Raw genomic sequence first — 11434 nt, forward strand, 5'->3', positions numbered from 1 at the left:
CTAATCAGCAGCATGGTTGCTCCTGGCTCCAGGATGGGATCATAGGATCATAGAATGGCTTGGGCTGGAAGAAACCTTAAAGACCATTGAGTTCCAGGATTCAGCCTTTAAACAGAAAACCAAGTGTTGACCAAACGCTCTGAGATTTTGCTGGGTGGGAAAAAAAATAATAATTAAAAAAACTTAAAAAGCATTTCTGTTCTTTTGATTATTTATAGGGACTTAATGCTACACTCTCCTTCACACACACACAGAAAAAAAGGCAGGGTTCTGAAATGTTCTTCCAGCTCCATTCCTGCCTGAGCCTTTCCCCCTCCCTGTGGCTGCTCTGCTGGTTTTCCATCACCTTCCCCTAAACCCAGGGTTGGCTTTGGGGTTTTTTAGGATTTCCCCAAAAGCCTCTCAGGACACAGCACCCAGGGCATCTCAGCAGGAGGTGATTTTTAATCCCCTCCCTAACTCCACCTGAGCTTTGTGATTAAATCCAACCCTGAACCTCTCCACAGGATCCTGCCCAGAGCCTCCCCGGCCCCGACACCTCCAAAAACCCCACAGGCAGCTGAATCCCTGCTCCAGAGCTGGGCTCCTGCAGCAGGAATCCAGGGAAAAGCAGAGCCAGAAGGATGGGGAAAAGGGAAAAGCAAAGGTTTGAGCCCCTGCTGGGAGGGGATGCCTGGGGGGGTCCTTTCTACCTGAGCTGGAGGCACCCAAGGGATGTTCTGCAGTGAAAATGCTGCAGAAAATTCACTGGGGATCTGGATTTTCTTGGAGTTTCTTTCTTTGCTGCAAAGATGAAGAAGTGTGTGCTCAGGCTGGCTGCTGGGCCTCTCAAACAGGGAACCACAAATGCTCCAGCCCCAGTTTTGATCTTTTTTTTTTCTTTTTTTTTTTTTTTTCCCTTGCTTCAAGTTCTCTTCCTCTTACTTTCTTTGCCCAAAAATCCATGGTGGGGACTCATTTTTGCTTTGCACTCAGGAAATATTCCCTACATCACCCTTGGTCTCCTTCTCCTACTTTTACATTGCCTTAAAAACACCAAGTTCCAACCTGCAGCCAGCTCCTGGATGCTTTTGTAAAGCCAGAAAAAACCAAAAAAACCCTTCAGCACCCCAGGAGCCACGTTCTCTTCTAAAGGTTCTGCCCGAGCCCACGATCAGGAAGGTTTCACAGCTCCCCCCAGTGAGACACTCCACAGCCCACAGCAGATTTTCCCAACAGGATTTATTCAGTGCATGCTCTGGAGATGCACAGGACACAGCAGCATGGGGGAGGAGGCAAATCTTGGCCTTCAGGTCATTCCCCACCTCATCTGTTTGAGGTGCAACAACCCAGAAAAAAAGGACCCTGTCTCCTAATCCCTTCCAGCTTGTCCTGTATTTCACACACCTTCCTGGGAAGCCTCAGGTGAAAGGAGCAGAAACACAAGGGAATGAAACACACAGCATCCCAGACAACAAAAGTGGCCCTGGAAAACCAAATCCTGGAACCACCAGTAACCTCCAACACCATTCCCTGGGCTCTCGTGAACCTCAGGTTGTACCAGCACAGGGGGTGATTTGGATCTCCTGGACCAAATTCCACCACACACATAAAATATAGGACAACCAGGATCTGTATTTAAATTCAGATACACTGAAGTGATGCAAAGGAGGAAGCCATGCAGAGGACAGCTGGATGGAGGAGCTGGGAACTCCTCTTGAGCACTGAAGGTTTTTCTTCTGTGCTTGGGTGCAGGCACAGGCGTAAAATAAAGTTGTGGCAATGGACTAACTGTGGAATGGGTACATGGGGCAGGAGAAGCAGGAGAGAAGGGCTGCTGAGGTGTGAGGAGAAGGAGTACAGTGGGGTAGTACTGGCCATAGCTACACCAGGACCAGGAGGGAAACAGAAATCCTCTCCTGTGGGGAAAAAAACCCAAACCAAACCAACTCAATGCTCTTTTTGGACAAGAAGATGAAACTTCTCCAAAATTCAGATACATCAGGAGGGGAGAAAAGCATTTTTGTTGGAAACTCATCCTGCCGACCACCAAAACCCAACCACCACGTCTCCTCTGCAGAAAAACAGCAAACCAGGGACCACATCTCCCCCCCCTCTGTCTCTGTCCTTCTGCTCTCCATGGGGACACGGTGTGGTGGGGCCTGCCAGCCACACAGTGGGGTGGGACAGCTCACCCCTTCCAGGCTGCAAACAGACCAAAAGCCCAGGCTGGGAAGAAAGGAGAAGCATCCAAGGTCACCAACATCATGGCAGAAACCCTCCTGCCTTTGGGTCTCCAGGTTCCCATGGGACTGCCCGTGGCTCAGTGGGGCTGGAGCAGGTAAGGCAGTGTAAGAAGAGAAGGGTTTCCCAAGCCTACCAGGGTTGTGGAACAACCAGTGCTGAAGAAAGTCTTTGTGACTGGTGCAGAGACAGCTGAGGAAGACCTTTCAAAGCAGAAGGCTCACCAAGATGACACTGGGTAGGAGGAAGAGTGAAAGCCCCAAGCAGGTACCGGGGGCTCCAGCCGTGGGCTGATCCATGTCTGAGTCTGCCTCTTGTTCTTCAGTGTCCTGGGAACCTGCTGGAAGAAGAGAAGAAAACATGGAATCAGGAGGGGAAGAGCTGGAGGAAAGAGGAAGAGCTGGAGGAAAGAGGAAGAGCTGGAGGAAAGAGGAAGAGCTGGGGAAAAGAGGAAGAGCTGGGGAAAAGAGGAATTCCTGTTCATGCGGGTCCAGCCGTGACGTGCAGCGAGGCAGCCGTGCAGTGACCTGGAGGTGTTGGGACCAGACTGGGGTTACTGGGGAGCAAACTGTGGACAGAACCAAGCTTCATGATGCAGAGGTCCAATCAGGCCTTCCAGTGTTAGAGGAAAAGTGAGGAAAAGGGTTGGTGCCACACACGAGGGGAGGATCCAAAGGACCAGTCGGATACTGGTTCCTCCCAAGCTCTCTCCATGCTGCTTGGGGATCCTGGAACATCCAAGTGTCCATGCCAAGGGGAGGCTCCATGATCTCCTTACCTGAGAGGGAGGTCTGGAAAGCAGGGCTCTGCCCTTTCTTTTCTTTGGAAGATGATGTTAAACGCAAGAAGGTGGGCTCCTCGGGGCTGAAGACCACTGACTTGGAGGGGGTTATCAGCTCAGCCTTATTGAAACCTAACTTGATCTCTGGGACAATTTGGCCAGGGGATGGAGCTGGGCTGGAAAAGGCTGAGTTTTCTTTCCCATCCTTTTTATCACCTTTGTTTGTTTCTGGGACTGGTTTGGGGCTGAAGGCTGTGCCCATGCTTTCTAACAAGGTTGGATCTTCTGTAGTTAAGGGGCTCCCAGGCTCTCCAGTCCCTACCTCTGCTTCTGGAGATGCTTTCTGATCCAGGCCTACCACGGGCTCAAAGGAAAGAGTGAGCCCAGCTGCCTCAGTAGGACTGGGTTCTGGTTCTGTGGGTTCTGGTTTTGTGGTTGTGGCAGTTTTTGGCTGTGTCTTTGCTGTTGTGGTAGGTACTGGTGTTGTGGTGGTGGGTTTTGGCCTTGCTGATGTTGTAACAGCAGGTGTTGCCTTGGCTGTAGCAGTGGGAGATGTTGGTGTGGTGGGTGTTGGTTTGGCTGTAGTAGTGGTTGTCATGGGTTTTGGTGTGGTGGGTGTTGGCTTGGCCATTGTGGTGGGTTTTGGTGTGGTGGCACTGGTTGAAGTGATGGGTTTTGGTGTGGTGGGTGTTGGCTTGGTGGTACTGGTTGTGGTGGGTTTTGGTGTAGTGGGTGTTGGCTTGGCTGTAGTGGTGGTTGTCATGGGTTTTGGTGTGGTGGGTGTTGGCTTGGCCATTGTGGTGGGTGTTGGCTTGGTGGTACTGGTTGTAGTGGTGGGTTTTGGTGTGGTGGGTGTTGGTGTTGGCTTGGTTGTGGTGGTGGTTGTCATGGGTTTTGGTGTGGTAGGTGTTGGCTTGGTGGTACTGGTTGTAGTGGTGGGTGTTGGTGTTGGCTTGGCTGTAGTGGTGGTTGTCATGGGCTTTGGTGTGGTGGGTGTTGGCTTGGTGGTACTGGTTGTTGTGGTGGGTGTTGGCTTGGTTGTAGTGGTGGTTGTGGTGGGTGTTGGCTTGGCTGGAGTGGTTGTAGTGGGTTTTGGTGTGGATGTTGGCTTAGTGACAGCAGCTGTGGTGGGTTTTGGTGTGGTTGTTGGCAGCATGGTGGGGTTTGGCTTGGCCATAGCTGTGGTGGCTGCTGGCACTGCAGGTTTGGGCTCGGCTGTGGTGGTGGTTGGGAGCATGGCAGGAGGTTCTGGTTTGGCTGTGGCTGGGATTGTGGTTTTGGGTTTTGGCTTTGTTGTGGGGGGCACTGGTGTTGAGGGCTTGGGCTTGGCTGTGGTTGTGGTGGGCACTGGTGGTGTGGGTTCTGGTTTGGCTGGGGTTGTGGTGGGTTCTGGCTGGGCTGTGGTGGTGGGTTCTGGTTTGGCTGGGGTTGTGGTGGGTTCTGGCTGGGATGTGGTACTGGGTTCTGGCTGGGATGTGGTACTGGGTTCTGGTTGGGATGTGGCACTGGGTTCTGGTTGGGATGTGGCACTGGGTTCTGGTTGGGATGTGGCACTGGGCTCTGACTGGGCTGTGGTACTGGGTTCTGGCTGGGCTGTGGTACTGGGTTCTGGCTGGGCTGTGGTTGGGGTGGATGGCTTTGCCTTTGCTGTCACAGAGGCTGGAGTGGTCTCTTCTACAATGGGTTCTGGTAAGAGATTAAAAATGCTGTGGGTTAGGGCTGGGGGCTGCTCCCCTCCCTCAGCAGCTCCCCTGAGGCCCTGAGCAGGACCAGCAGAGGGGTGAAGCAGAGCTGACCCCACTCAGCCCATTCTGGGGTTTCCAGCCTGGGGAGACCTCATCTCCCCCTCAAGGGGAATCCTGGTGGATGGGGCAGCAGTGGTTGGGAGGTCCTGATCTGCTCCTCCTCATCTGGAGGCAGCTGAGCTGTCTCAGGGGCTGTCACCACTCCTCATCTCTCATGTTCCAGCAGTCCCAAAGCTTCCTGACAGCTCCAGAGGGGTTCAGAGCTCAGACCCCAACCCAGAGGGGTCTGAGTCCTCGTGCCATGGGTCACCACTTTGCTGCACTTACCACACAAGGAGTTGACACAAACTCTGCCCTGGGGACACTGGGAGCAGGAGGGTCCTTCCCTGTAGGGCTTTCGGCCTTTCATGTTACCCCTGGAAGCAGAAGATGCCAAAAAAAAAAAAGAAAGCATGAGGAGAGGGGGAACACCCATCCCAAAGAGGGGTCTGATTCAACTGCAGTGTCCTGGCCAAGACAAAACTCAAGCTGAATGTGAACAACAGGGTTTGGTCCCCTGCCACAGGCTGTGTCACTGACCCAACAGGCTGACCCCAAGGCTGCTACAACCAGAGGAGACAGCTCCATGGAGCAGATCCTTCACCACCCCTTAGAACTGAGCAGTCCATGGGGATCTGGAGAGGTGAGTTCATCTCCCTTCTGCTCAAGCCCTCTGAGAAGGTCTGCAGTGACCTTGGCTCTTGTTGGTCTCACCAGCCCCAAGCAACTGATTCCCAAGAGTGGATTTGCAAGTGGGCACCAAGCTCTCCTCCCATGTCCAACCCTCTCTGTTGGGCTCCTCAGCTCCAGACAGCTGCTGCTGGGGGAAAGAACAAGGCACAGAGCAGGGAGCTGCTGCTTGGACCATCAGCTACTGCAGCATCAGCCTTGGGCAGCTCTCAGGGTGAAGAGAGGGAATTCCCTCCCTGGGTCTGTGCCAGGAGCTCAAGCAGACCTCAGGAATCACCAGACAACCCTTCCTTCCTTTGTGACCAACCCAACAAAGCCCTTTATATTTCTGACCGAGGCCAAATCCTGCTCTGTTCTGCTCTGGAGACTTGAAGGAAGGACATTTCCAGCACAGAAACCCTTCCCCACACCAGGTGAGACACAGGACTTACGGGGGGTAATAGTTGCAGACCAGGAGGTACATGTCCTCTGTGTCCAGCCCATCAATCTTCCCACAGAACTTGGACCCACAGCCAATCTGATGTGTGCTTGCCCAGACCACCTAAGGAAAAGACCAAGGGTGAAGCTGGGGTAACTGGGTGAAGGCAGATGGCCTGCTGGCAGCCTGTCCCCTGGCCTTGAAGGCTGCTCTGGCACCACACCAATGTCCCTCTCATCTTTTAGGGTATGGCCCAGATCCCCACTTGGCTTTAGAATTCATGCCCTTTGGCCCTGTCTGGACCCAGCTAGGGCTGCTGTCCACATATGGAGGTGTTATGGCTTTCCTACTACAGACCACTCATCACCAGCTGTTTTGGTCCTGGAACCCCCTCCCCTCCCCTCCATCCATCCATCCATCCATCCATCCATCCGTCCTCCCACCCATCCTCCTATCTCCCCATCACCAACTCTGTTCCTCTCTGCTCCCACCCAAGCTCTGAGGGCACATTCAGATCTCATATCCCAGCCTAAGGCAAGCTGAGAACCCCCCCAAAAAGAGCTGCAGAGTTTGTTTATAAAAAGCTCCTCTCCAAAAGGTTGGTCACAGCTGGCACCATGCCCGGGTCTTCTTGTAGCCCCGGAATTCCTGCCTGGTTCCCTATCCCTTTGCAAAGACTCTGGGGGGAGAAGCTGGGGCTCTGGCACAGCTCCTTACCCAAAAACCTCATCCCTCCAGCCCAGCAGCCTGGTACCTGGGTGTAGTGGCCACACATCTGCCCGGGGACACAGGTGGCAGTGGAGAAGTTGTAATATTTCTCCTCCGCGTTCCAATCTTCCACAGCAAATTCCAGGTCCAGGATTGGTGCCATAGCAAAGAGGTTCTCCCCCCGTCTGCCCCTCTCCTTGTTGTGGTCCCAGATGCACTTCTCTGCATAGGCTTGAGCAAAGGCCTCCAGCTCTGTGTCCCAGGTCTGGAAGGAGCTCGGTGTCAGCACCCAGAGAGGGACCTGGGGCTCTCCAACATCCACAAGGTCACAGACCAAGGACCCCCCGGGCTCTCTGGCCACAAATTCCAATCCAAATCCCCACCCCTCAGGAGAGGGCAGCTCCAGAGCCAGTCCCAGCACCCACCAAACCTCAGCTTATGGATCAAAGAGGGCAAGGTCAATGCCTCAGCACAACCCTCACAGCCTTGCTTGGAGCATCTCTAACATCCCCATGGGACCATCCTCAGCTCAGCCTGGAGTGAGATGGAGGAAGAGGGGAAATTCCTCCTGGATCCCACAGGAGGGAGTGTGGGGCCATCCCTCTTTGAGCAGGGTGGGTTTGGGAGGAGTGCTGGACACATCTCCCCAAGCAGCTGCACAGCTCCTGGGGCAGCCTCATCTTCTCTCAGCCCCTTGATGGTCCCCACCAGCCCTGCTGAGGTGCAGGAGGAGAAGGAGGAGATGTTTCCTCCCAGGGACACACGTGGGGAACCCTACAGCACAGCTGTTTGGACAGTCCTTGCACCATTTGATGGAAGCAGCAGCTTTGCTTCTGCTGGAAGGCAGCCCAGAAAACAACAGGTCCAAGGGGGGATCTTCCCTGATGGAGCCAGAGCAGGATCCAAAGGGTGACAAGAGCACAGCCCTGATGCAGGGCACATCACCACCAGGGAGCTGAGGACACGAGGATGGGGTCCTGAGCAGCAGAGCTAAGGGACCAAGGTGTGTGTGTGGGGGGCAGAAAACACTGAAATATCTGGCTGGGGACACAGAAGGTTGGTTGACATCCCACAGTGGCCCCAAGCCACAGGAATGATGCCTGGAAACCCAATTTGGGGAGTGCACACCATCCACAGGGACTCCCACCTGCTGGATGTGCCTCATTAAAAAAAGAAAAGTGGATTTAGGCTACGTATCCCCCCCCCCCCCCATCCTCACCACCCCCAGACTATTTCCCCAGCAACCAGAGCTGTGTCCCAAACAGAAGCTGGGGTGAGCTCAGCTGGGCAGGGTGCCATGGCAGCAGGTGAACCCAGAGCCCCAGACAACCCAAGAAAATGTCCCAGGAGGGAGGATGAGGACAGAATGCTGATGGAAAACCTCGACCAAGAAATTATACAGGGCTGCTGGAAGCTAAATGTTTGGTGTTTAAAAAAAAAAAAAAGGAAAAAATTCAAAACAAAGCCAAAGGGTCCTGGGTGCTTTACCAGAAACAGAACCACACTGCAGAACCTCAAAGCCCAGGATCTGTACTCAAAGCTTCAGTCAGGAGCTGCACTCACAGGTTGAGCATTGCTGTTGGCTTAAGGACCTTGAGAAGCTGTTTCCCTCAAGCTTTCTCTAAGACTTTGGCTTCAAAGCCCTTATTCTGAGTTTCCTGAGCCTTGCTGTGGTGGGATCCATGGGATGGTGGTGTGGGTTCTACCTCTGTCCCCTTTGAGTCTGAAGTCACCAGTCAAGACCTCCTATGCCTGAATATATGTTTTTCTTATTACTTGGGGTTTGTTTTTGGTTTTGTTTTTTTTTTTTTTTTGTGGGTTTTTGGTTTCTTTAAAAATTAATTTACTTGGTAAACTCCCATTTACCAGGCCACAAGGGTTTAGAATTCAGCCTGGACAACTTCTGGTCCAGACAGAAAGGTCTACTCCAAGCACACCATAACCCAAAGAGCAAAGCACTCCAATTATCCATGAGACCCAGTCCTCCACCTCCTCCACACGTGTTGCAAACAGTGAGAAAAATCACATGTGGTGCAAGAGAAAGCCACAACAGCCAAATTTTAATCAAATCAAGGGTTTGTGTAAGACAAAAAAGCAGCACCAGCTCCAGAGCTTGTTTTTGCACCCAGAAGCAATCGTGGACACCTGACTCAGTTTCTCCAAGCAAAATGAGGGATTCCCCCAGCTCTGAGACAGCCAGGCACCACTTTTTGTGGGAATTAGAGGATTGATGTGAAGCTCAAGTAACTGAATGACCTGCAGGTTATGTTTGAAGTTGATGTTACCTTCTATAGGTGAAAGCAAATGCCCCATGCAGCAGGATTCCCCCTCCAGCCTGGGGAGCAGCTCAGGGCAGGGTCTCCCCTGCCTCTCCTCCCCATCACCAGGAGCTCCCGTGGGCACCCACAGGAGTGGGAGCTGCATCAGGGGACTTGGGTCCCACTTAGGAACACTCAAACAACACTCAAAACAACTCTGGAGGTGAAAAGAAACTCCTTTCTCTAAAGGCAATTTAGGGAACCCCTCTGCTGATACCCACAACTCCTCTGCCACCCCTAAAGAAAACCCCAGTCCCCCCAAAGATTCCTTGCACTACACAATCCCCCTCTGAAACTCCCTGCAGGAAAAGCCACTCACCATCTTCAGCATGTCCATGGCAGGAGGGGAGACCTGGGAGCGGTACAGGTTGTGCCCATCCAAGATAATTTTCTTTTCTTCATCACTCAGGGACCAGCTCAGCTCCAGTGCTGTGAGCAAAAGGAACACAGGAGGAAGACCTGAGCTCAGCATCCTGCACTCAGCTTCTGCTCTCAGCAGCCCACGGCTCTGGCAGTCGGATTTAAAGCACCTCCCAAAAGCAAGGAACACCCAACAGCTCCAAGGCTGGGGAGGAAACTTCATTAGAGCAGAGTTTTGGAGCCCCAGGGTCCACACCCAGCTCAGATATCACCCCTGATGGAGGAGCAGGAGTAGGGCTGGTGCCAAGGAGTGTGCAGGGTCCCCTCCCCACAGCAGACCCTCTGCCTGGTTTCTAATCCCTGGATTGGCATTTTCCTCCCATCCTTTGCTGCTCCAGCCCCCAGCCATCCCCTCAGTGACAGATTCTCTCTTCTCCCTTCTGCCCCTTTTCTCCTAAACTCTAAGAATGACTCCTGAGCCCCCAGCAGGACCTGCTTTGACACCAGGGTCCTCCTCCCCTGTCCCTGGGCCCCAGCTGTGTCTAGGAAGGAAGGGAACAAGATGCAAGTGCTGAGAATAAATCACAGCTCAGAACTCCCCAGCTGGGAGTCAGAGCCCACCTCATCCAGCCCTGTCTTGGGGGGGAAGCAGCTGGAGAAACACACACCCCCCCCTTCCCAGGGGCTCCCCCAGCCTGCTGGGAATGGGGTTTGGCTGAGGGCTGATGCCCCTTCCCTGGCTCAGGGTGTGGAGAGGAGGAAGAGGACATAGACCTGAAATCACCCCAAAAACGAGGAGCTGAGCCCTCAGCTGCCTTCAGGCTGCACTCTGGGGCTCTGTCCCTCCCCAGGAAGGCCCCTGGAGGGCTCAGGTGTCCCCCCATGGTTTGGGGGTGTCTGGCAGAGCCCCCCACCCCCCCAGCCCTGCTGCTGCCTCTTCCTCCCCATCTGCTGTTGTGCAACCACCCAGGCTCAGCTCCAGGAGCTGCCTTTGGGGACTCAGCCTCTTAGAAAGGGTCAGGGGTGGGCAGCTCTGGCCAGCAGAGCCAAGTTAATCCCACACTGCTGGCTCTGCCTCCTCCTCTCAGTCCCCAGGCCACACTTTGCCATTTTTCCTTCTGCTTTGGACCACGATCACCTCTCTGGCCTCAATAACTCCCCCACTGCCCCCCCAAATCTCTTACCTCTGCAGATCACCTGCTTCATTAAATCCAGGATCTACCATCCACTCAGCAGTCCAACAATTTCTGCAGGCAAGGTCTGAGTCTCACATCAACACCTCACTGGGTTCTCTCAAACCAGAAGTTTCCCATTTATTGCTAAGGGGTCAAGCCAAACCCATCTCCATCATGAGATACCTCCCAAAGCTCTGCTGGGCCATCTCTGGAGCCCTGCAGGGACATCTGGAAAGGCTCCAATTCCTGTCACCAGTTTGCTGTGACCTTAGGCTGAAGACCCTGAAGCAGCTCCTGGTGTGGAGAGGAAGAGTCAAGCTCCAGGTCAGCCCTGGCACTGCAGCATCCTGAGCCTGGCAGCACCAGAGTGCAGAAAAATGGGACAGACAGGGCTCATGGGGCATTCACATAGGATGAAGCTACTTCTGTGGTCTTATATTTATTGAAACTATTAATACAGGTGATAAAAAAAAATAAAAAAGAATACATTATTACTTGTGTTTTCATTGTGGATGTTAAGATGTTGAAGTTTCAAGTACTGTTGTATATAATGAACAAGGTTTGCTTCTTAAACAAGGTAATATTCCATATGAGAGGACAGTTAAACCTCACTTGTTTTGCATGAATATTTGAAATAATAATCTGCTAAAATCTGGGCTAAAATCTGGGCTAAAATCCTCCCTGGAGGAGTCAGGGGCAGGGAAGGGGCTGGTGGGGACACTTGAGGAACAGCAGATTCCCTCAGCAAGGTCAGAGGTGGCTGCTGGCCAAGGGGTGCAGGGCCATTTCTCAACTCCCCCAACCTGCCCCAAGAGCTCTTCCTGGAGTGACCAATGTCTGAGCCATGGAGGGGAAGAGCTCCAGGTCCAAACCCCACCCTGGAGCTGAGAAGCTGGATTAGGTAAGTGTCTGAGGAATGTGGATTTCCTCCTGCTCCCTCCAGGACCAACCCCTCCACCACAGCCCTGGGGAACCAG

At 53.3% G+C, this 11434-nt stretch overlaps 1 protein-coding gene and 1 long non-coding RNA gene across 5 annotated transcripts; one reads left to right on the forward strand and one right to left on the reverse strand.

The window, feature by feature from the left end:
• Window positions 1–1206: 1206 nt before the first annotated feature.
• Window positions 1207–9505, reverse strand: PI16 (peptidase inhibitor 16). 4 transcript variants are annotated; one of them, XM_071768687.1, is made up of 7 exons: window positions 9242–9505; window positions 6651–6869; window positions 5910–6019; window positions 5077–5165; window positions 3673–4690; window positions 3002–3600; window positions 1207–2563 (listed from the first exon to the last, which is right to left on the reverse strand). In XM_071768687.1, the coding sequence occupies exons 1-7, from the start codon at window positions 9503–9505 to the stop codon at window positions 2430–2432; spliced, it is 2433 nt and encodes an 810-aa protein (XP_071624788.1). In that variant the 3' UTR covers window positions 1207–2429. The 4 variants fall into 4 exon arrangements, with proteins under 4 accessions (XP_071624788.1, XP_071624787.1, XP_071624786.1 ...); XM_071768686.1 differs by having other exon boundaries at window positions 1207–2560; window positions 3002–4690; XM_071768685.1 differs by having other exon boundaries at window positions 3002–4690.
• LOC139807571 (uncharacterized) lies at window positions 7814–10941 on the forward strand. Its single transcript, XR_011730614.1, has 2 exons — window positions 7814–8024; window positions 9332–10941. It is a non-coding gene; the product is annotated as an uncharacterized lncRNA (long non-coding RNA).
• The last annotated feature ends 493 nt before the right edge of the window (window positions 10942–11434 follow it).

Source organism: Heliangelus exortis, chromosome 25, assembly GCF_036169615.1.
Source record: "Heliangelus exortis chromosome 25, bHelExo1.hap1, whole genome shotgun sequence".
Taxonomy (NCBI): Eukaryota; Metazoa; Chordata; class Aves; order Apodiformes; family Trochilidae; genus Heliangelus; species Heliangelus exortis.